The following is a 26,204-nucleotide window of genomic DNA, read 5'->3' on the forward strand; positions in this document are numbered from 1 at the left end:
CCTGCTGCCTTGCCGGCTTTCATCTTCCACAAAGCTTTTACTACCTCTCCTCTGTTTACCAAATCATTTTCCCTAACCCTCTCACTTTGCACACCACCTCGACCAAAACACCCTATATCTGCCACTCTATCATCAAACACATTCAACAAACCTTCAAAATACTCACTCCATCTTCTCACATCACCACTACTTGTTATCACCTCCCCATTTGCGCCCTTCACTGAAGTTCCCATTTGCTCCCTTGTCTTACGCACTTTATTTACCTCCTTCCAGAACATCCTTTATTCTCCCTAAAATTTAATGATACTCTCTCACCCCAACTCTCATTTGCCCTCTTTTTCACCTCTTGCACCTTTCTCTTGTCCTCCTGTCTCTTTCTTTTATACATCTCCCACTCAATTGCATTTTTCCCCTGCAAAAATCGTCCAAATGCCTCTCTCTTCTCTTTCACTAATAATCTTACTTCTTCATCCCACCACTCACTACCCTTTCTAATCAACCCACCTCCCACTCTTCTCATGCCACAAGCATCTTTTGTGCAATCCATCACTGGTTCCCTAAATACATCCCATTTCTCCCCCACTCCCCTTACTTCCATTGTTCTCACCTTTTTCCATTCATATATATATATATCTTTTTTTTTTTTGTCGCTGTCTCCCGCATTTGCGAGGTAGCGCAAGGAAACAGACGAAAGAAATGGCCCAACCCACCCCCATACACATGTATATACATACTTCCACACACGCAAATATACATAACTACACAGCTTTCCATGGTTTACCCCACACGCTTCACATGCCTTGATTCAATCCACTGACAGCATGTCAGCCCCGGTATACCACATCAATCCAAATCACTCTATTCCTTGCCCTCCTTTCACCCTCCTGCATGTTCAGGCCCCGATCACACAAAATCTTTTTCACTCCATCTTTCCACCTCCAATTTGGTCTCCCACTTCTTCTCGTTCCCTCCACCTCCGACACATATATCCTCTTGGTCAATCTTTCCTCACTCATTCTCTCCATGTGCCCAAACCATTTCAAAACACCCTCTTCTGCTCTCTCAACCATGCTCTTTTTATTTCCACACATCTCTCTTACCCTTACGTTACTTACTCGATCAAACCACCTCACACCACACATTGTCCTCAAACATCTCATTTCCAGCACATCCATCCTCCTGCGCACAACTCTATCCATAGCCCACGCCTCGCAACCATACAACATTGTTGGAACCACTATTCCTTCAAACATACCCATTTTTGCTCTCCGAGATAATGTTCTCGACTTCCACACATTCTTCAAGGCTCCCAGGATTTTCGCCCCCTTCCTCACCCTATGATCCACTTCCGCTTCCATGGTTCCATCCGCTGCCAGATCCACTCCCAGATATCTATAACACTTCACTTCCTCCAGTTTTTCTCCATTCAAACTCACCTCCCAATTGACATAACCCTCAACCCTACTGTACCTAATAACCTTGCTCTTATTCACATTTACTCTTAACTTTCTTCTTTCACACACTTTACCAAACTCAGTCACCAGCTTCTGCAGTTTCTCACATGAATCAGCCACCAGCACTGTATCATCAGCGAACAACAACTGACTCACTTCCCAAGCTCTCTCATTCCCAACAGACTTCATACTTGCCCCTCTTTCCAAAACTCTTGCATTCACCTCCCTAACAACCCCATCCATAAACAAATTAAACAACCATGGAGACATCACACACCCCTGCCGCAAACCTACATTCACTGAGAACCAATCACTTTCCTCTCTTCCTACACGTACACATGCCTTACATCCTCGATAAAAACTTTTCATTGCTTCTAACAACTTGCCTCCCACACCATATATTCTTAATACCTTCCACAGAGCATCTCTATCAACTCTATCATAAGCCTTCTCCAGATCCATAAATGCTATGGAAGCGGAAGTGGATCATAGGGTGGGGGAGGGGGCGAAAATTCTGGGAGCCTTGAAGAATGTGTGGAAGTCGAGAACATTATCTCGGAAAGCAAAAATGGGTATGTTTGAAGGAATAGTGGTTCCAACAATGTTGTATGGTTGCGAGGCGTGGGCTATGGATAGAGTTGTGCGCAGGAGGATGGATGTGCTGGAAATGAGATGTTTGAGGACAATGTGTGGTGTGAGGTGGTTTGATCGAGTAAGTAACGTAAGGGTAAGAGAGATGTGTGGAAATAAAAAGAGCGTGGCTGAGAGAGCAGAAGAGGGTGTTTTGAAATGGTTTGGGCACATGGAGAGAATGAGTGAGGAAAGATTGACCAAGAGAATATATGTGTCGGAGGTGGAGGAAACGAGGAGAAGAGGGAGACCAAATTGGAGGTGGAAAGATGGAGTGAAGAGGATTTTGTGTGATCGGGGCCTGAACATGCAGGAGGGTGAAAGGAGGGCAAGGAATAGAGTGAATTGGAGCGATGTGGTATACAGGGGTTGACGTGCTGTCAGTGGATTGAATCAGGGCATGTGAAGCGTCCGGGGTAAACCATGGAAAGCTGTGTAGGTATGTATATTTGCGTGTGTGGACGTATGTATGTACATGTGTATGGGGGGGGGTTGGGCCATTTCTTTCGTCTGTTTCCTTGCGCTACCTCGCAAACGCGGGAGACAGCGACGAGGTATAAAAAAAAAAAAAAAAAAAAATATATATATATATATATATATATATATATATATATATATATATATATATATATATATATATATATATATATATATATGTACATATTCATACTTACTTGCCTTCATCTCTTCCTGGCGCCAACCCGCCCCACAGGAAACAGCATCGCCATCTCCTGGGGTGGTTAGGGAGGTAAGTGCAAGAGTTTTGGAGATACTATAATATAGTATCATAATTTCAACATATTTCCAAGTATGTTACAGACCTCACTCATCAGTGAGACCAATCAGCAGTTCAGTGCTTGTTTCCCCAGTCTCTTTTCTTATAGACCATATTACATCTGCCCTTTTCTAGTTCCTTAGTACTTTACCTTTCTCCAGTGACATCTTGAACAAAATTTCAAGAGGTATATTTAGCACATCTGTACATCCTCTACACATATGGTGGAATTTCAACAGGACCATAAACCTTGTATTGGTCAAAACCTTTTAATATTATACTGATGTTTTTTTCTTGATTTCTCTATGTTTTCTTAACTTTCTCCCCATTCTATCTCACTAGTGTTTGGGTTATAACTCGTTCCACTGTAAAAACACTTGTTATTCATATTCAGTTCCATCATCCTTCATAAATCTTCCCTCTTAATCACTTAGTTTGATAAAAGCTCTTTAACTGACATCTGACTCCTGTTGAATTTATGGGAAATTTTTGGAAAGTACCTGCCTTGTCCACAATATTCTTTTCAATGGTCCCTTGTTCCTCATTTCTTATCCTGGCACACTCATTCCTTGCTCTCTAATATTAGACCTTATCAATGCTGGCTGGCTGAAGTGCCATCTATATCTTTGCTACTCCACATCTCAAAGCTCCTTTGCTTTATAAGATCTTTCTTGAAGCATTCTTTCCTAGAATTCTTTCCTCTTCCTTACCACTCTCTCTGTATTTAAGGCTTGAAGTAACTATGTTCCTTCTTCTTCATTGTGAAATCCACAGAACCTCTTACCACAAAGCCCTGGTTCCTGATTTTTAAACTCCAAGCTACCACTGAAAATGTTTATGCTTCAGTAATTTCCAAGATTACGTATTTTTATGTCATGTCTTACTTCTGCACTTTAAATATCCTATTTGCCATAGTCAAACTTGTGCAGTAGATGGTAGCATGTTGCATATGGAATATCAGATATAATATCCTCAATATGCTGGTAAGTATGAATGTAAGACCTAGACCTAGTGAATCACCCTTTCATCCCAGTGTGATTACTAACAAGTTGGTATAGCAAATTTTCCTGTATACACTCTAAAGGTTATTCTCTCCAGGAGTTCCTGTCACCATTAGAATCCAAATTACCCAAAGAAATCCCATTACCACATTATCATGAATCAAAATCCCCTATACCAAGCTATCATACCTGATTATAATATGACCGACTCCTGTGCATGAGCAAAGTCAGTTTTCAAGTTTTACTTACCAACATCACATGAGCGATGATTGGACATTGACTGAGTACGATCCCGAGACACAGGGTCTTCACTCACACTGTTGCAAGGATCATGCATTGCTCTGAAAGAAATGACAAGAGAGACCTAAGAATAGAAATACAATGCTTATCTAATGTGGAGCTCACTTTTAATTTTACATGTGAATCAAAGATTTCCATTCCTAATCCCCCAAAACATCTAATGATCCCTCTGAGTTTCTGGAAAAATTCACTGTTTCACTATCCTTGACAAATGTCATTACTTGTTACTTGTTACTTCAGATTACATTGACCTTACTTTTACTTTCAAACAATTATGTGTGTCGTTGTACAAAGCAGTCATAATGTTTGATCTAATTACATAAATGACTCACAAAGAGTGCATTTCCTTACACTGTGGTAAACATAACCTGATATTCTTTATATATTCTATATTCTGTATATATTTGCCTTCTGAAAACACTGAGCTGGTGTTTCCCACTGCCAGTGACCTGTCAAGGGTGAGGCACTAAAGGCTAACAAGTGGCAGTGGAGTCCACCCGTTATGTTGGGATAAAAGGGACAAGCAATCAAGGGTGATGGCTGTAAATGTTGATGGGATGACTGTTGAAAATATAAGGAGGGAGCTTGTATATATTTGCCTTCTGAAAACACTGAGCTGAGTTTCCCTCTGCCAGTGACCTGTCAAGGGTGAGGCACTAAAGGCTAACAAGTGGCAGTGGAGTCCACCTGTTATGTTGGGATAAAAGGGACAAGCAATTAAGGGTGATGGCTCTAAATGTTGATGGGATGATTATTGAAAATGTAAGGATGGAGCTTGCAAAGAATTTTTAAAAAACTAAAGCTTGGATGTGCTGGGGTTTAGGGAAACCCATATCCTTGGGTTGGGTGTATGGTGTGAAAATGGAAATAATAAATTTATGCTATGTGAGGGCATGGAAAGGGAGTGGTATGGACGGGAATGACTGAAAATTATTGGGGAAGAGGGAAAGAAAAGATGTGCAATTTTACTATCACCAAGAGTATGGGAGCCATTTGAGAAGAGCATGTGGTGTGACTAGAGGGAATGAAGAAAGAAATGAAAGGGTGTATGAGAAATGTGGTATGGTAAGGAATGCAGAGGGAATGAATTGTGGAGTGGTAGATTGGGTGAAACGTAATACTTTGAAGTGGTTTGGTCATGTGGAAAGAATGCAAGACTGGGAGTTTACAAGGAGAGTGTATGACAGTACAATTAAAGGGGATGGTGTGAGTGGAAGACCATTTGTGACATGAATAAATATGGTGGAGGAATACTGAAGGAAGACAAAATGGTGGAAGAATGTGTGGAATAATGTATGTAAGGGGAGGCATGTAAGGACTAGGATAAGTGGAGACTCTTCTGCAGTGGCCACCCCTTGATAAGAGTTCCTGGAGGGAGCAGGCATCGGAAATATAGATGGATAGATAGAGTATCATAGAGTATCATAGGGTGGGGGAGGGGGCGAAAATTCTGGGAGCCTTGAAGAATGTGTGGAAGTCGAGAACATTATCTCGGAAAGCAAAAATGGGTATGTTTGAAGGAATAGTGGTTCCAACAATGTTGTATGGTTGCGAGGCGTGGACTATGGATAGAGTTGTGCGCAGGAGGATGGATGTGCTGGAAATGAGATGTTTGAGGACAATGTGTGGTGTGAGGTGGTTTGATCGAGTAAGTAACGTAAGGGTAAGAGAGATGTGTGGAAATAAAAAGAGCGTGGTTGAGAGAGCAGAAGAGGGTGTTTTGAAATGGTTTGGGCACATGGAGAGAATGAGTGAGGAAAGATTGACCAAGAGGATATATGTGTCGGAGGTGGAGGGAACGAGGAAAAGAGGGAGACCAAATTGGAGGTGGAAAGATGGAGTGAAAAAGATTTTGTGTGATCGGGGCCTGAACATGCAGGAGGGTGAAAGGAGGGCAAAGAATAGAGTGAATTGGAGCGATGTGGTATACTGGGGTTGACGTGCTGTCAGTGGGTTGAATCAAGGCATGTGTATGGGGGTGGGTTGGGCCATTTCTTTCGTCTGTTTCCTTGCGCTACCTCGCAAACGCGGGAGACCGGAAAAAAAAAAAAAAAAAAAAAAAAAAAAAATACATTGAAATGTATAGGTATATATATGTGTGTGTGGACGTGCATGGATATACATGTATGTGTGGGTGGGTTGGGCCATTCTTTCGTCTGTTTCCTTTCGCTACCTCACTGACGTGGGAGACAGCGACAAAATATAATAAATAAATAAATAAATATAGATAGAGTATGGGAGGGAGAGTAGGTAATGAAAGGGTAAGAGATGTGTGCTAATAAGAGTGTGGTTGAGAGAGCAGAAGAGGGTGTACTGAAATGGTTTGATCAAATGGAGAGAATGAGTGAGGAAAGACTGACAAAGAGGATATATGTGTTAGAGGTGGAGGGAACGAATAGAAGTGGGAGACCAAATTGGAGGTGGAAGGATGGAGTGAAAAAGATTTTGAGCAATCAGGGCCTGAACATACTCACTCCATCTCCTTCTCACATCACCACTACTTGTTATCACCTCCCCATTTGCGCCCTTCACTGAAGTTCCCATTTGCTCCCTTGTCTTACGCACTTTATTTACCTCCTTCCAGAACATCTTTTTATTTTCCCTAAAATTTAATGATACTCTCTCACCCCAACTCTCATTTGCCCTTTTTTTCACCTCTTGCACCTTTCTCTTGACCTCCTGTCTCTTTCTTTTATACATCTCCCACTCAATTGCATTTTTTCCCTGCAAAAATCGTCCAAATGCCTCTCTCTTCTCTTTCACTAATACTCTTACTTCTTCATCCCACCACTCACTACCCTTTCTAATCAACCCATCTCCCACTCTTCTCATGCCACAAGCATCTTTTGCGCAATCCATCACTGATTCCCTAAATACATCCCATTCCTCCCCCACTCCCCTTACTTCCATTGTTCTCACCTTTTTCCATTCTGTACTCAGTCTCTCCTGGTACTTCCTCACACAAGTCTCCTTCCCAAGCTCACTTACTCTCACCACCCTCTTCACCCCAACATTCACTCTTCTTTTCTGAAAACCCATACAAATCTTCACCTTAGCCTCCACAAGATAATGATCAGACATCCCTCAAGTTGCACCTCTCAGCACATTAACATCCAAAAGTCTCTCTCGCGCGCCTGTCAATTAACACGTAATCCAATAACACTCTCTGGCCATCTCTCCTACTTACATAAGTATACTTATGTATATCTCGCTTTTTAAACCAGGTATTCCCAATCATCAGTCCTTTTTCAGCACATAAATCTACAAGCTCTTCACCATTTCCATTTACAACACTGAACACCCCCATGTATACCAATTATTCCCTCAACTGCCACATTACTCACCTTTGCATTCAAATCACCCATCACTATAACCCGGTCTCATGCATCAAAACCACTAACACACTCATTCAGCTGCTCCCAAAACACTTGCCTCTCATGATCTTTCTTCTCATGCCCAGGTGCATATGCACCAATAATCACCCATCTCTCTCCATCAACTTTCAGTTTTACCCATATTAATCGAGAATTTACTTTCTTACATTCTATCACATACTCCCACAACTCCTGTTTCAGGAGTATTGCTACTCCTTCCCTTGCTCTTGTCTTCTCACTAACCCCTGACTTTACTCCCAAGACCTTCCCAAACCACTCTTCCCCTTTACCCTTGAGCTTCGTTTCACTCAGAGCCAAAACATCCAGGTTCCTTTCCTCAAACATACTACCTCTCTCTCCTTTTTTCACATCTTGGTTACATCCACACACATTTAGGCACCCCAATCTGAGCCTTCGAGGAGGATGAGCACTCCCCGCGTGACTCCTTCTTCTGTTTCCCATTTTAGAAAGTTAAAAAAGTACAAGGAGGGGAGGATTTCTGGCCCCCCGCTCCCGTCCCCTCTAGTCGCTTTCTACGACACGCGAGGAATGCGTGGGAAGTATTCTTTCACCCCTATCCCCAGGGATAATATATATATATATATATATATATATATATATATATATATATATATATATATATATATATATATATATATATACACATACACACACGCACATATACACACACACACACATATATATATATATACATATGAAAAATGTAAGAAACAATTTAGAAAACTGAAACTTCTAGCTTGAAATGAAATGAAAAATGAATGTCACATACTGGTTCAACCTCTGGCTATAGAAAAAGGAAATGTATAATTTATTTACACAAACGTCAATAGTAGTTCTCATCAATTTAACCACTGTATCAATAAGCTTCAATGTCTAAGCTACATTTTTTCCAATTTCACTATTTTCTTGTCAAAGCACCATGTATGAAAACTATCACTCCAGTAACACAACTATAAACATTTACTTCCCCTTTAAAAAAGTTCTGGGGAAGTCTCTCTCGATACACTGCGGGACACTCTACCACCTGGCGAGGTTTGTGTTGCAATGGTTCTTGATTCACAAACGTAGTAGCATCACTGGTGGGCCAAGGTAGAACTGACTTGCTCCTTGCGAAATACAACTTAAAGATGACATTAGAGTCCCACTGGGCAGAGGATGCGAGGACCCAGTCCTGAGGTGACCACATCATTTCTTGCCACAGTCCAGGCACTCAACTGCTCTCCACCTGATATACTGCACCTTATCTTGCCATGGTTTGTTGAATGTGTTTGATGATAGAGTGGCAGATATAGGGTGTTTTGGTCAAGGTGGTGTGCAAAGTGAGAGGGTTAAGGAAAATGATTTGGTAAACAGAGAAGAGGTAGTAACAGCTTTGCGGAAGATGAAAGCCGGCAAGGCAGCAGGTTTGGATGGTATTGCAGTGGAATTTATTAAAAAATGGGGTGACTGTATTGTTGACTGGTTGGTAAGGTTATTTAATGTATGTATGACTCATGGTGAGGTGCCTGAGGATTGGCGGAATGCGTGCATAGTGCCATTGTACAAAGGCAAAGGGGATAAGAGTGAGTGCTCAAATTACAGAGAGGAAAGTGATTGGTTCTCAGTCAATGTAGGTTTGCGGCAGGGGTGTGTGATGTCTCCATGGTTGTTTAATTTGTTTATGGATGGGGTTGTTAGGGAGGTAAATGCAAGAGTTTTGGAAAGAGGGGCAAGTATGAAGTCTGTTGGGGATGAGAGAGCTTGGGAAGTGAGTCAGTTGTTGTTCGCTGATGATACAGCGCTGGTGGCTGATTCATGTGAGAAACTGCAGAAGCTGGTGACTGAGTTTGGTAAAGTGTGTGGAAGAAGAAAGTTAAGAGTAAATGTGAATAAGAGCAAGGTTATTAGGTACAGTAGGGTTGAGGGTCAAGTCAATTGGGAGGTGAGTTTGAACAGAGAAAAACTGGAGGAAGTGAAGTGTTTTACATATCTGGGAGTGGATCTGGCAGCGGATGGAACCATGGAAGCGGAAGTGGATCATAGGGTGGGGGAGGGGGCGAAAATTCTGGGGGCCTTGAAGAATGTGTGGAAGTCGAGAACATTATCTCAGAAAGCAAAAATGGGTATGTTTGAAGGAATAGTGGTTCCAACAATGTTGTATGGTTGCGAGGCATGGGCTATGGATAGAGTTGTGCGCAGGAGGATGGATGTGCTGGAAATGAGATGTTTGAGGACAATGTGTGGTGTGAGGTGGTTTGATCGAGTGAGTAACGTAAGGGTAAGAGAGATGTGTGGAAATAAAAAGAGCGTGGTTGAGAGAGCAGAAGAGGGTGTTTTGAAGTGGTTTGGGCACATGGAGAGGATGAGTGAGGAAAGATTGACCAAGAGGATATATGTGTCGGAGGTGGAGGGAGCAGGGAGAAGAGGGAGACCAAATTGGAGGTGGAAAGATGGAGTAAAAAGATTTTGTGTGATCGGGGCCTGAACATGCAGGAGGGTGAAAGGAGGGCTAGGAATAGAGTGAATTGGAGCGATGTGGTATACCGGGGTTGACGTGCTGTCAGTGGATTGAATCAAGGCATGTGAAGCGTCTGGGGTAAACCATGGAAAGCTGTGTAGGTATGTATATTTGCGTGTGTGGACGTATGTATATACATGTGTACGGGGGGGGTTGGGCCATTTCTTTCGTCTGTTTCCTTGCGCTACCTCGCAAACGCGGGAGACAGCGACAAAGTATAAAAAAAAAAAAAAAAGTTTGTTGAGTATTCCTGGTAAATTATATGGGAGGGTATTGATTGAGAGGGTGAAGGCATGTACAGAGCATCAGATTGGGGAAGAGCAGTGTGGTTTCAGAAGTGGTAGAGGATGTGTGGATCAGGTGTTTGCTTTGAAGAATGTATGTGAGAAATACTTAGAAAAGCAAATGGATTTGTATGTAGCATTTATGGATCTGGAGAAGGCATATGATAGAGTTGATAGAGATGCTCTGTGGAAGGTAATAAGAATATATGGTGTGGGAGGCAAGTTGTTAGAAGCAGTGAAAAGTTTTTATCGAGGAGGTAAGGCATGTGTACGTGTAGGAAGAGAGTAAAGTGATTGGTTCTCAGTGAATGTAGGTTTGCGGCAGGGGTGTGTGATGTCTCCATGGTTGTTTAATTTGTTTATGGATGGGGTTGTTAGGGAGGTAAATGCAAGAGTTTTGGAAAGAGGGGCAAGTATGAAGTCTGTTGGGGATGAGAGAGCTTGGGAAGTGAGTCAGTTGTTGTTCGCTGATGATACAGCGCTGGTGGCTGATTCATGTGAGAAACTGCAGAAGCTGGTGACTGAGTTTGGTAAAGTGTGTGAAAGAAGAAAGTTAAGAGTAAATGTGAATAAGAGCAAGGTTATTAGGTACAGTAGGGTTGAGGGTCAAGTCAATTGGGAGGTGAGTTTGAACAGAGAAAAACTGGAGGAAGTGAAGTGTTTTACATATCTGGGAGTGGATCTGGCAGCGGATGGAACCATGGAAGCGGAAGTGGATCATAGGGTGGGGGAGGGGGCGAAAATTCTGGGGGCCTTGAAGAATGTGTGGAAGTCGAGAACATTATCTCGGAAAGCAAAAATGGGTATGTTTGAAGGAATAGTGGTTCCAACAATGTTGTATGGTTGCGAGGCGTGGGCTATGGATAGAGTTGTGTGCAGGAGGATGGATGTGCTGGAAATGAGATGTTTGAGGACAATGTGTGGTGTGAGGTGGTTTGATCGAGTGAGTAACGTAAGGGTAAGAGAGATGTGTGGAAATAAAAAGAGCGTGGTTGAGAGAGCAGAAGAGGGTGTTTTGAAGTGGTTTGGGCACATGGAGAGAATGAGTGAGGAAAGATTGACCAAGAGGATATATGTGTCGGAGGTGGAGGGAACGAGAAGAGGGAGACCAAATTGGAGGTGGAAAGATGGAGTGAAAAAGATTTTGTGTGATCGGGGCCTGAACATGCAGGAGGGTGAAAGGAGGGCAAGGAATAGAGTGAATTGGAGCGATGTGGTATACCGGGGTTGACGTGCTGTCAGTGGATTGAATCAAGGCATGTGAAGCGTCTGGGGTAAACCATGGAAAGCTGTGTAGGTATGTATATTTGCGTGTGTGGACGTATGTATATACATGTGTATGGGGGGGGGGGGTTGGGCCATTTCTTTCGTCTGTTTCCTTGCGCTACCTCGCAAACGCGGGAGACAGCGACAAAGTATAATAAAAATAATATAAAAAAAATGTATACGTTGAAATGTATAGATATGTATATGTGCGTGTGGACGTGTATGTATATACATGTGTTTGTGGGTGGGTTGGGCCATTCTTTCGTCTGTTTCCTTGCGCTACCTTGCTAATGCAGCAGACAGCGACAAAGTATAATAAAATAAATATAAATAATAAGAGTAGAAATGTAAATGTGACAAGAAAGGAAGAGGAGTTGCTAAATCTAAAGGAGGAAGAGAAAGGGAGATGGAAGAATACTTTTGAAGAGCCGATGAGTGTGGGAGAAGGTGAGGATGCATTTGTAACATTCACGGCATGGATGTTGGAAGGAAAAGAATACAAGTGCTGGATTCTATAGAACAATGGGAGGTAAAAAGGGGCAATAATGAAGATGAAGGTAAGAAAGGCACTTGGAGTGGATGGGATTAAAGGTGAAACGATGAAGTATAGAGGAAAAAGTGCAACAGAGTGGATGCATTTTGATATGTAATTTAGCATGGAGGCAAGAAGCTTGTGCCTGAGGATTGGGTGAAAGCTAATATTGTCCCTTTTTGCAAAGGAAAACATGCTAAAGATGCATATAGCAATTATAGGGGAATAAGTCTATTAAGTATATCATGAAAAGTGTAACTAAGAGTGTTGATTTATAGAGTGACGGAAGTGACAACAGAGTAAGTGAGGTGTAAGGGGGTTTTATGAAAGTTGAGGGATGTGTAGATCAGATTTTTGCATTGAGAATGACTATGGAAAAGTATCAGGCAAACGTTAAGAAGATACATACAGCTTTTATGGACCTATAGATTGCATTAAGGATATCTGGGGATGGAGGAAAACTAATGGATGGTGTGAAAGCCTTCTAAAAAGGAGCAAATGCATGTATACAAATGGATGGAGAGTTGAGAGAAAGTTTTTGTATACATGTGGGTGTAATGCAGGGCTGTGTGATGTTACAATAACTTTTTAATATATATATATATATGAATGGAGTGACATGAGAGATGAAAGTAAAACTAGGGAAAAGGGGCACACAGATGGAGTGTGGTGGTGAGGTATGGTGGCTAGTGTAAAGCCTCTTTGTGGATGATAATGTATTGTTTGCTGAGAGTGAAAAGGAGTTGCAGAAGGATGTGTGTTTTATGTGTATAAGCATAAAGTAATTGCAAGTAAAAGCAAAAGGAAATGGAGAGAAAGTATAGATTTTGCAAAGCCCCATAGGCTGAGAGAAGAAAGTGTCATAACTATGTTATGGGGAAAAAGACTGGAGGAGGTGACAGAATTAAAATATTTTGGCACTGTTTTAGTTAAGTTTGGTGATATGGAAGGAAAGATAAGGGAGAGAGCAGTACAGGGTAAAACAAAGTTACTGGGTCCCTCATTAAAATAATGAAGGGTAGAGGTGTAAGTATGGAGGTGAGGAAAGGATTAAGGGACAGCATAGTCTTCAAAGCTCTGACCTATGCAGTCAAAACATGGACATGGGATGAGTCACAGAGGTCAAGAATTAAGGCTGTAGAAATGAGTTATTTGAGAGAAGAAGTGGTATGACTAGATGGAATGAAGAAAGTAATGAAGGGGTGTATGTGACATATGGTAATGAAAGGGTGTATGAGAGATATAGTATGGCAAGGAATACGATGGGAATGACTGTGGAATAATAAGAGTAGGTGACATGTGATACTTTTAAAGTGGTTTTGGCATGTGGAAAGAATGCAAGACAGGAAGTTTACAAGGAGAGTGTATGACAGTATGATTAAAGGGGCTGGTGTGATAGGAAGACTACATGACATTAGGATATAGAGTGGAAGAGTACAGGTGGGAGAGAAATGGGGAAGGATGCATGGAATAGTTTATGCATGGGAGGCATGTAAGGACAGGGATAAGTGGAGACTCTTTTGTCATGGCCACCCCCTTGATGGCAGTTTCCCAATGGAATGGGCATCAGAAATAAAGACAGATAGAAAGATGACCTGTTAACCTTACCCTTTCATCTCCATCTCCAAAATTTAGTCAATATAAGATTTCTATATAGTATCTGTGTTAATTTGAGCTACATACATTAATTTAGTTTTCAGAAAATTTATACAAAGGAATTTAGTAGTGTTTTAATACACAAGACCTTATGACCTTGACTCTGGAAAATAAAAATTTTATGTAGTGATAGGTTGACAGGAGCAAAACAAGGTGACCCACCTGTTCTAAAGCAAGAGGCATAACAATATATATATATAATCACTTTTCTTATAGTAGCTGACACGATTATAGGCAAAAGTATGCCTAAGTCAAGCCATGTCAGATGAAATGTAAAATAATGAGTATGTTAAAGATGGGGAGAAATAAACCATCAACTGCAGAGTCAACTGTTAACCCTTTAACATCTGATGGATACTCATACGTGCTGAGTGATGCCTGAAGACATATTTTCACATAAAGTTTCAACCTCAATCTCAAGGCTGCATGCCAAGCCTGAGTGGTGGCTCTGGCAATATACAATTATCTATCTACATAGTCAGTCATCCTCCAACCGCACCTAAGAGAACACACTTTTGTGAATTCTAGAGGAAGGAAACTGAGCAGCTTTTAGCTAAATCTAGAGCACTAGGCAGATGATGAACCTGAATCAATGAACGATGATGATCTATCTCTGGATCATGTTGCAAGAGAATCTAAAGACACTGACTCTTCCAGTTCTGGAAGATGACAAAGATGTGACAAGATAAGGTTTTCTAGCAATTGTGGAGGCAGCACTGCTATAACCCATCTGAATTTGACAACACTGTGTATGACAAGAGCAACTGATAATTTTATAAACTTCTATTGTTTTACTTTTACAAAAACTTATCAATAAATCAAACTGATGATAAAAAAAATATTTGTTATGTAAGTTAGACTTTATAATAATCAGAACTCAGTTTCTCTGTGCAGGTCAAATATATGGTAAAAAATGCAATGTGGCAACTTACTTGACACTCAGGCCTTACTCACACACTTTTTAGCATGCTGTGCTGAAATATCTACTAAACTTCAATACATTATGAAAGTAAAAGCAAATGAAGTATACTTTTGAAGTTATCTTTTCTCACTGTTATATGAGTATTTTGAAACTGTAAGGTTAATACATTCAATAAAAAACTTTAAAAACATGAATTTTGACATTTCAAATGGAAAACTTGGTGAACCATTTATGGATAAAAGAAAGTCAACAGCAAATCCTTGGTAGTTTACATCAGACATATTAGGAAGTAGCAGCTAGTCATGTGGAGCGGGTCCAGGTCTTCAAGGTGGCTAGTAAACATACAAAGGAGCCCAAGAGAGCAGTGGAGGAAATAATACCAGTAGAAAGGAGAGAAAGAAGAAACAATAATGTAGACAAAAGCATGGCTGAAGATATGTGTCCATGACATTGGTGAAATGGGGGAAAAATGTGGATGGCTTTCTAATTCACTGTGGTGAAACAAAATGTGCAAAAACAACCATCACAGATGTGCAAGCAACATTCCATACTAGAATGGATGAAATCCTTGAAATATGGAGCAGCAATTCAAAAGAAAAAGGAAAAGTAACTGTGGCACCTATACAACATTTACAGTATTTGAAAAGATTTTGTGTTCATTATGTAAGGCTTCTTGAATTGAGTGAAGGACATGGTAATGCCTAACACATTCATGTTACCACAAAGCTGATCTGTGCAGGAATAATATGTCTGAAGGAAATTTCTATAAGAAAGTCATAAGATAGAATGAACACGAATGTTACGCATCCCATCACAAGCAACACATACCCTTTCACTTTTTGTTATAAAGACAGTAATAAGGATAAACTTGATCTCCAGCCTCTCAACCTATCATGCCTATATCTTTCCTGATGTTAAATAATTCTTACTTACTCTCTCAAAGCCATTAACATGGGCCACACCATGGCCAAAGAGAGATTGGTGGTTGAGAAAGTAGTATGATATGCCACTACATTACGATGACTAATTAAGTGATTATTCAATGTCAGAGAGTAACAGGTGATGATCAAGCCTAATTTTGAGGATATAAAGATTATTCCTCTGAACAACATTTTCTGAGAGCTTATTCCATGCAACAATAATGTTGCTGATAAAGAAATATTTTGTACAGCCCAGATTAAATTGGTGACCTTTTAAGTTTTAGTTCGTTTCCCCTCATTGATGATGCAGGTGCTACTGTAGAGAAATTTTCAATATTGACACTGCTGAATCATTTAAGTATCTTGAAACATTTTATTAACTTGTTCTAGGGAGAACAAGTTTAATGCTCACAACTCTCCTAACATGGTTTGTTAAGCAAGGAAGGAATCAATTTAGTTGCTCTTAGCTATTTCCAACCTAAGAATATCCCTGCTTCAGTGGAGAGGCCCAATACTGCACTGCATATTTAAGGTGTGGTCTAACTAGACTTAGGTATTGTGGCAGTATCCCATCCTTGCCTTGGTATGTAAAGTTTCTAGTCAATAAATCCTAACATCCTTTCTGCCTTCTTGGCAGCTTCATTACAATGCTGGAAGAATTTGAAGTAGTTGGAGACAGTAAACCCTAGATCCTCACACTAAGGGTGTCCTTTACCTTTACACCCATTAGATCATATTCAGATTTATTTTTGAGCTTTCCTTCTTGTAATGGGTGACATTTACTGATGTTAAATGGCATCTGCCATTTTATAGACAATTCAGTGATTTTATCTATATCCTCTTGTAATTTTGTAACCTTAATATGGCACTGCCAATCTTTGTGTCATCTGCAAATTCGGACATTAAATTATTAAGCCCTATGTCATTATCATTAATATACATAAAGAAAAGTATTGGCCCCAGTACGGGTCCCTAGGGGACCCCCACAAGTTATCGGTGACCACAGTGATGCTTCATTATTCATTATGACTCTCTGCTTCCTATTACATAAACAGGCTTCCATCCACTTTCCTCGGCAATCGGGAATCCCAAGGCCCAGACTATATGCATCAATTCAACGTGGGGGACTTTGTCAAATGCTTTCTGGAAGTCCAAAAATATATCTATTGCTTTTGTCTTGTCGTGGGTACAAAATAATTCTTAATAAAATTCATGGAGGTTTGTAAGGCATGATCTACACCTAAAACCATGCAGAGTATTATTGATCAGTCTGTACTGTTTAAGGTAGACTAAGATTTTATCTCTAACAATCAATACCAGTTTACATGAAAATGATGTGAGACAATAGGAAAGAAATTGCCAGGCAACTCAAAGCTTCCCTTTTCATATATAGGAGTGATGTCTCCCAGTCTCCAGTCCTGCAGGACTACTCCATCCTGGAGAGATTTATTGAAAATACCATGGACAAAAGTCCACATCAGGGTAAGGCCTTCATTGAAATACAAAGAGAATTATGTGAGGAAAAAGAAAAGACAAGGAAAAGTATTTACAAATTTTGAAGAGAGTGATAAACCTGTCTTTGAAAATGTGCCAGGTCATAGTTATTGGGAACGATGGCATGAGAAGGTAGAGAGTTTCAAAGTGTCAAGGTGCATGGAAAGAAACAGTTCAAAATGGCCCACCCTTGACATGCCAAAGGCCGAATAGTAATCATGAGATGCGGCACCTTGCTGAGTATAGCATGGTCTACCGAGTGGTAGGGACTTTTATTAGTCTTCAACTTAACTGTGTTAGTACTTCTCTAACTGTGACGGTAAATTCTGGTATCATGTGAGAGATTAAACAAAAAACACTGAAGTTTCATATCCATTGCACTAAAGAAGTATAGTTCACTAGAAACAATGCTGTACCCCATACTATGTTACAATTACAATAAAAAAGAATTAAAACATATTTCTCCTAACAGTAAATGTGAATAACAGCAAGGTTATTTGGTACAGTAGGGTTGAGGGACAAGTCAATTGGGAGGCAAGTTTGAATGGGGAAAAACTGGAGGAAGTGAAGTGTTTTAGATATCTGGGAGTGGATTTGGCAGCAGATGGAACCATGGAAGCGGAAGTGAATCATAGGGTGGGGGAGGGGGGTGAATGTTCTGGGAGCGTTGAAGAATGTGTGGAAGTCGAGAATATTATCTTGGAAAGCAAAAATGGGTATGTTTGAAGGAATAGTGGTTGCGAGGCATGGGCTATAGATAGAGTTGTGCGGAGGAGGGTGGATGTGCTGGAAATGAGATGTTTCAGGACAATATGTGGTGTGAGGTGGTTTGATCGAGTAAGTAATGAAAGGATAAGAGAGATGTGTGGTAATAAAAAGTGTGTGGTTGAGAGAGCAGAAGAGGGTGTTTTGAAATGGTTTGGTCACATGGAGAGAATGAGTGAGGAAAAAAATCTGCTCTCCTCAATAACCCTAAAACCACAATTATAACTGTCCATCTGAAAGTTGTGAATGTGCAGTAACCTGTGGAACTTAGATTGTTGAATGACCTAAGTCACCAAGAGGAACAATTATGGTATGTATCAAATGGTAAGAAAAGTGAAAAAGAATAATGAGAAATGTGAAAGGATTTTGGTGGGATTATTTAAGAAGGGGAAGACATCCCCAGTGAAATTACACTCATGAAAGAAATTATGTAACAAGTGTTTCATATTCCTTTGATATAATTCTGTGATAATGGAGGACTTGTGTAGCTCATGACAAGTTAAAAAGCTTCAATGCTTTCAAAGTAAAAGCCTTTTCCAAAATCTTCCCAATCTGTGCAATCCAATCAACCTCCTCAAAATTCTAAGTAGTATGAGGGTGCAATACATCTAAATACATCCAAGCTATTCACACTCACAAACGTAGCTGTTGAAATTAGGGTATAATATGAAATAAATGTGCCTGAAGTAAGAGTAAAGTTTTCAGTAAGCAGAAAGAAACAAAGTCTTCAATATCCTTCACACACCAGCTAACCAGTTTTCCTAACGATGAAGTTAAGTGCAAAAGTTGTAATATTTTCATGTCATATAATGCATTCCCCGTGTGTCGTAGAAGGCAACTAAAGGGGACAAGAGCGGGGGGCTAGAAACCCTCCCCTTCTTGTATTTTAACTTTCTAAAAGGGGAGAAAGGATAGGGGAGAAAGAATACTTCCCACGTATTCCCTGCGTGTCGTAGAAGGCGACTAAAAGGGGAGGGAGCGGGGGGCTGGAAATCCTCCCCTCTCGTTTTTTTTTTTTTTTTTTTTTTTTTTTTTTTTTTTTTCCAAAAGAAGGAACAGAGAATTCGGCCAGGTGAGGGTATTCCCTCAAAGGCCCAGTCCTCTGTTCTTAACGCTACCTCGCTAATGCGGGAAATGGCGAATAGTTTGAAAGAAGAAAAAAAAAAAGGGGAAAAAGAAGGAGTCATGTGGGGAGTGCTCATCTTCCTTGAAGGCACAGATTGGGGTGTCTAAATATGTGTGGATGTAACCAAGATGAGAAAAAATGAGATAGGTAGTATGTTTGAGGAGATGAACCTGGATGTTTTGGCTCTGAGTGAAACGAAGCTCAAGGGTAAAGGGGAAGAGTGGTCTGGGAATGTCTTAAGAGTAAAGTCAGGGGTTGGAGTGAGGACAAGCACAAGGGAAGGAGTAGCACTACTCTTGAAGCAGGAGTTGTGGTAGTATGTGATAGAGTGTAAGAAAGTAAACTCTACACTGATATGGGTAAAACTGAAAGTGGATGGAGAGAGATGGGTGATTATTGGTGCATATACACCTGGGCATGAGAAGAAAGATCATGAGAGGCAAGTGTTCTGGGAGTAGCTGAGTGAGTGTGTTAGCAGATTTGATGCAAGAGACCAGGTTATAGTGATGGGTGATTTGAATGCAAAGGTGAGTAATGAGGCAGTTGAGGGTATTATTGGTGTACATGGAGTGTTCAGTGTTGTAAATGGAAATGGTGAAGAGCTTGTAGATTTGTATGCTGAAAAAGGACTGGTGATTGAGAATACCTGGTTTAAAAAGAGAGATATACATAAGTAGACATATATAAGTAAGAAAGATGGCCGGAGAGCATTACTGGATTATGAGTTAATTGATAGGTGCATGAAAGAGAGACTTTTGGATGTTAGGGTGTTAATGTGCTGAGAGGGGCAACTGGAGGGATTTCTGATCATTATCTTTAGGAGGCAAAGGTGAAGATACGTAGAGGTTTTCAGAAAAAAAAAGAGAGGACGTTGGGGGGAAGAGAGTGGAGAGTAAGTGAGCTTGGTAAGAAAACTTGTGTGAGGAAGGACCAGGAGAGATTGGGTGCAGAATGGAAAAAGGTTAGAGCAAATGATGTAAGGGGAGTGGGGGTGGAATGGGATGTATTTATAGAAGCAGTGGTGGCTTATGCAAAAGATGCTTGTGGCATGAGAAAGGTGGGAGGTGGGCAGATTAGAAAGGGTAGTGAGTGATGGGATGAGGAAGTAAGATTGTTAGTGAAAGAGAGGAGAGAGGCATTTGGACGATTTTTGCATGGAAATAGTGCAAATGATTGGGAGATGTGTAACAGAAAGAGGCAAGAGGTCAAGAGAAAGGTGCAAGAGGTGAAAAAGAGGGCAAATGAGAGTTGGGGTGAGAGAGTATCAATAAATCTTAGGGAGAATAAAAAGATGTTTTGGAAGGAGGTAAATAGGGTGTGTAAGACAAGAGAGAAAATGGGAACATTGGTGAAGGGGGTAAATGAGGAGGTCATAACAAAGCTTTGCAGAAGATGAAAGCCAGCAAGGCGGCAGGTTTGGATGGTACTGCAGTGGAACTTACTGAAAAAAGGGGGTGACTGTGGTGTTGACTAGTTGGTAAGGATATTCAGTGTATGTATGGTTCAAGGTGAGGTGCCTGAGGATTGGTGGAATGCATGCACAGTGCCACTGTACAAAGGCAAAGGGGATAAAGGTGAGTGTTCAAATTACATGTACTCTGTACATGCCTTCATCCTCTCAATCACTACTCTCCCAATAATTTTCCAGGAATACTCAACATTTCTGGGAAATTACATGGTAGAGTATTGATTGAGAGGATGAAGGCAAGTACAGAGCATCAGATTAGGGAAGAGCAGTGTGGTTTCAGAAGTGGTAGAGGATGTGTGGATCAGGTGTTTGCTTTGGAGAATGTATGTGAAAAATACTTAGAAAACCAAATGGATTTGCATGCAGCATTTATGGATCTGGAGAAGGCATATGATAGAGTTGATAGAGATGCTCTATGGATGGTATTAAGAGTATATGGCGTGGGAGGTAAGTTGCTAGAAGCAGTGAATGAAAAGTTTTTATCGATGATGTAAGGCATGCGTACGAGTAGGAAGAGAGGAACGTGATGGGTTCTCAGTGAATGTAGGTTTGTGGCAGGGGTGCGTGATGTCTCCATGGTTGTTTAATTTATCTATGGATCGGGTTGTTAGGGAGGTGAATGCAAGAGTTTTAGAGAGAGGGGCAAGTGTGTAGTCTGTTGTGGACGAAAGGGCTAGGGAAGTGAGTCAGTTGGTCTTCGCTGATGATACAGCACTGGTGGCTGATTTGGGTGAGAAACTGCAGAAACTGGTGACTGAGTTTGGTATAGTAAAGTGTGTGAAAGAAGCAAGCTGAGAGTAAATGTGAATAAGAGCAAGGTTATTAGGTTCAGTAGGGTTGAGGTACGAAAGCTGAGAGTAAATGTGAATAAGAGCAAGGTTACTAGGTTTAGTAGGGTTGAGGGACAAGTAAATTGGGAGGTAAGTTTGAATGGAGAAAAACTGGAGGAAGTTAAGTGTTTTAGATATATGGGTGTGGATTTGGCAGCGGATGGAACCATGGAAGTGGAAGTGAGTAACAGGGTGGGGGAGGGGGGCGAAGGTTTGGGAAGCGTTGAAGAATGTGTGGAAGGAGAGAACATTATTTTGGAGAGCTAAAATGGGTATGTTTGAAGGAATTGTGGTTCCAATAATGTTATACGGTTGTGAGGCAAGGGTTATAGATAGAGTTGTGCAGAGGGTGGATGTGTTGGAAATGAAATATTTGAGGACAATATGTAGTGTGAGGTGGTTTGATCGAGTAAGTAATGAAAGGGTAAGAGAGATGTGTGGTAATAAAAAGAGTGTGGTTGAGAGAGCAGAAGAGGGTGTATTGAAATGGTTTGGTCACATGGAGAGAATTAGCGAGGAAAGATTGACAAAGAGGATGTGTCAGAGGTGGAGGGAAAGAGAAGTGGGAGACCAATTTGGAGGTGGAAGGATGGAGTGAAAAAGATTTTGAGTGATCGAGGCCTGAACATACAGGAGGGTGAAAGGCATGCAAGGAATAGAGTGAATTGGAATGATGTGGTATACCAGGGTCGACGTGCTGTCAATGGATTGAACCACGGCATGTGAAGCGTCTGGGGTAAACTATGGAAAGTTTTGTGGGATCTGGATGAGGAAAGGGATCTGTGGTTTCAGTGCATTACACATGACAGCTAGAGACTGAGTGTGAACAAATGTGGCCTTTGTTGTCTTCTCCTAGCGCTACCTTGCGTGCACACAGTGGGAGGGGGTTGCCATTTCATGTGTGACAGTGGGAATGCATGAAGGCAGCATGTATGAATATGTACATGTGTATATAAGTACATGTCTGCGTATGTATATGTATGTACATGTTGAAATGTATAAGTATGTATATGTGCGTGTGTGGGTGTTTATATATATACATGTGTATGTGGGTGGGTTGGGCCATTCTTTCATCTGTTTCCTTGGGCTACCTTGCTAATGCGGGAGACAGCAACAAAGTACAATAAATATAAATATAAAATAACAATAATGTTGTTCATGTGTATCAAATTAGAGTAAAGCATGAAAGCTAGCTCAACAGAGAAAGAATCTTCATTTTACACATTCCTCTCATAACAGTTGTTGCCAAACATGTCATTCACATCCTTCCCAGATGCTCACTCAGTAGTGGACCAGGCCAATACAAGGGTAATAATTTTGTGTATTTTCTATTACTTTTAAATACTATTCTATCATCTTAAAGAGGAAACATATTCTATAATTTCCTTTCATTTTTGTGCATTCTGCAATGGAATTTCTGAATCATGCCTCATGTTTAAGGGTTCAAAAAATCTTCATTACAGTATACTCCAATATAACTTACTTTCTTATGATACTGTGCATATTCTCAGCAATAACAGCATCTTCGGTCAACATCCAAATGTCTCCAGCACCCGTAACAGCTGACCGCCCCAATCCAAGGAAGAAGAACGATCCTGTGTGACCACATCGACGGATACTATTCAGCTGCAGAGGTACAAATGTATTATACCAATAACCTATCCAAGTAATTAGCTGTTAAGATAAATCTTGTTATCTCTCTTAGAATGAAGATGAATATGCTTTCATGTGCCACAGATTTCTATCATGTAACCTTTCTCTCTAATCTACAATCATTACAGAGCAAATACTTCTTCTTGAGTGCGACCTAAACTGTCTTCATACTTCCATAAAAATCTATTAATCAATTCTTTGGATATAATGCTCACAGATACAGCTCTGGTGGCTGATTAAAATGAGAAACTGCAGAGGTTGGTGACTGAGTTTAGAAAAGTGTGTGAAAGGAGGGAGTTGAAAGTAAATGTGAATAAGAGCAAGGTTATTAGGTTCAGTAGGGTTGAGGGACAAGTTAAATAGGATGTGTTTGAATGGAGAAAAATTGGAAGAAGTGAAGTGATTTAGATATCTGGGGGTGGACTTAGCAGCAGATGGAACCATGGAAGCGGAAGTGAGTCACAGGGTGGTGGAGGGGGTGAAGGTTCTGAGAGCAATGAAGAATGTGTGGATCTGAGAGCAATGAAGAATGTGTGGAAGGAGAGAACGTCATCTTGGAGAGCGAAAATGGGTATGTTTGAAGGAATAGTAGTTCCAACAATACTATATGGTGGCAAGGCATGGGCTATAGATAGAGTTATACAGAGGAGGGTGGATGTGGTGCGGTGTGGTTGATCAAGTCAACCAAGTAATGAAAGGGTAAGAGAGATGTGTGGAAATAAAAAGTGTCGCTGAGAAAGCACAAGATGGTGTGTTGAAATAATTTGGGCATATGGACAGAATAATTGAGGAAAGATTGACAAAGAGGATATATGTCAGAGGTAGAGGGAACAAGGAGAAGCAGAAGACCAAATGGGAGGTGGAAGGACGGAGTGAAAAAGATTTTGAGCGATTGGGGCCTGAACATACAAGAGGGTGATAGGCGTGCAAGGAATAGAGGGAACTGGAACGATGTGGTATCCGGGGTCAATGCTGTTGATGGACTAAATCTGGGCATTCTCTCCATGTGATCAAACCATTTCAATACATCCTCTTCTGCTCTCTCAGTGGAGTGGATTTGGCAGCGGATGGAACCATGGAAGCGGAAGTGAGTCATAGGGTGGGGGAGGGGGTGAAAGTTCTGGGAGCCTTGAAGAATGTGTGGAAGGTGAGAACGTTATCTCAGAAAGCAAAAATGGGTATGTTTGAAGGAATAGTGGTTCCCACTACGTTATATGGTTGCGAGCCGTGGGCTATAGAAAGAGTTGTGTGGAGGAGGGTGGATGTGCTGGAAATGAGATGTTTGAAGACAATATGGGTGTGAAGTGGCTTGATCGAGTAAGTTATGAAAGGGTAAGAGAGATGTGTGGTAATAAAAAGAGTGTGGTTGAGAGAGCAGAAAATGGTGTTTTGAAATGGTTTGGTCACATGGAAAGAATGAGTGAGGAAAGATTGACAAAGAGGATATATGTGTCAGAGTGGAGGGAATGAGGAGAAGTGGGAAACCAAATTGGAGGTGAAAAGATGGAGTGAAAACATTTTTGAGTGATCGGGGCCTGAACATGCAGAAGGGTGAAAGGCGTGCAAGGATAGAGTGAATTGGAACAATGTGGTATACAAGGGTGGACATGTTGTCAATGTATTGAAGCAGGGCATGTGAAGCGTCTGGGGTAAGCCATGGAAAAATTTGTGGGGCCTGGATGTGGAAAGGGATCTATTGTTTCAGTGCATTATACATGACAGCTAGAGACTGAGTGTGAACAAATGTGGCCTTTATTCTCTTTTCCAAGCGCTACCTCGCACACATGCAGGGGGAGGGGGTTGTCATTTCATGTGTGGCAGGGTGGCGACGGGAATGAATAAGGACAGACAGTATGAATTATGTAAATGTGTATATACATGTACATGTCTGTATTATGTATGTATATGTATATGTTTAGATGTATAGGTATGTATATGTGCGTGTGTGGATGTGTATGTATATACATGTGTATGTGGGTGGGTTGGGCCATTCTTTCGTCTGTTTCCTTGTGCTACTCCTCTAATGCGTGAGACAGCGACAAAGTATAATAAATAATATAAAATAAAATAAGATAACAATAACAATAATAATACAAATAAATTTTTTTTTTCAAACTTGATTGCAGTTCCCTGCATTAGCGAGGTAACACCAGGAACAGATGAAGAAAGGCCGCATCTGATCACATCCATTCTCTAGCTGTCATGTGTAATGCATCAAAACTACAGCTCCCTATCCAAAACCAGGCCCCACAGAACTACCCATGGTCTACACCCAGATGCTTCACATGCCCTGGTTCACCCCACTGACAGCACATCGACACTAATATACCACATCGTTCCAATTTACTCCATTCCATGGATGCCTTTCACCGTTCTGCATGTTCAGCCCCTGATCACTCAAAATCTTTTGCACTACATCCTTCCAACTCCAATTCGATTGTCCTGTTCTATATGTTCTCATCACTTCTGCACATAAATCCTGCTTCTCAACCTACCTTCCTCACTCATTCTCTCTAGATGTCCAAGCCATTTCAGCATACCCTCTTAAGCTCTCTCAAACACACTGTTATCCTTTCATTACTTAATCACACCACCTCACATAACATTTTGTCCTTAAGCAATTCATTTCCGACACATCCACCCTCCTCCACATATCCTTGTCTACAGCCCATGCCTCATAACCATATAACACTGTTGAGACTAACATTCATTCAAACATGTCCATCTTTGCACTCCCAGATACTATTCTCTCTTTCCACACATTCCTCAGTGCTTCCAGAACCTTTGCCTCTCCCCCACCCCATGACAACTCTTTCACTAACCACACCATGTCCTCTCCCAGGAATATAAAACTCTTCACTTCCTCTAGTTTCTTTCCATTCAAACTAAAACCCCAACTAACCTGTACCTCAACCCTGCTAAACCTGATAACTTTGCTTTTATTCACATACACTCACAACTTTCTCCCTTCACAAACACTTCCAAACAGTCACCAACTTCTGCATTTTCTCATTCAAATCTGTTCCAGTGTTGTATGATTAACAAACAACAACTGATTCACTTCCAAGGCCATTTCATCCCCTACAAACTGCATAATTGCTCCTCTCATCAAGACTCCCAACATTAACCTCCCTCACCATCTCCTCCATAAACATATTAAACAACCATGGTGACATCATACACTCTAGCTGCATACCAATCTTCACTAGGGACCATTCATTCTCCTCTCTTCCCAC

At 41.0% G+C, this 26,204-nt stretch overlaps 1 protein-coding gene across 14 annotated transcripts in view; it reads right to left on the bottom strand.

Annotated features, from left to right (window-relative positions):
• The window catches only part of LOC139756701 (uncharacterized), a 378,118-nt gene that overhangs the window by 132,898 nt on the left and 219,016 nt on the right, over positions 1 to 26,204 (bottom strand). For 10 of the 14 annotated variants that reach the window (XM_071676371.1, XM_071676374.1, XM_071676373.1 and 7 more), the window contains 3 exons: positions 22,799 to 22,941; positions 4,110 to 4,201; positions 2,759 to 2,815 (listed from right to left, as the gene is read on the bottom strand). In XM_071676371.1, the coding sequence (XP_071532472.1) occupies positions 2,759 to 2,815; positions 4,110 to 4,201; positions 22,799 to 22,941 (292 nt within the window). The remainder of the gene's footprint in view (positions 1 to 2,758; positions 2,816 to 4,109; positions 4,202 to 22,798; positions 22,942 to 26,204) is intronic. The other 4 variants (XM_071676382.1, XM_071676380.1, XM_071676379.1 and 1 more) reach the window with 1 other exon arrangement.

Source organism: Panulirus ornatus, chromosome 23, assembly GCF_036320965.1.
Source record: "Panulirus ornatus isolate Po-2019 chromosome 23, ASM3632096v1, whole genome shotgun sequence".
Classification (NCBI taxonomy): domain Eukaryota; kingdom Metazoa; phylum Arthropoda; class Malacostraca; order Decapoda; family Palinuridae; genus Panulirus; species Panulirus ornatus.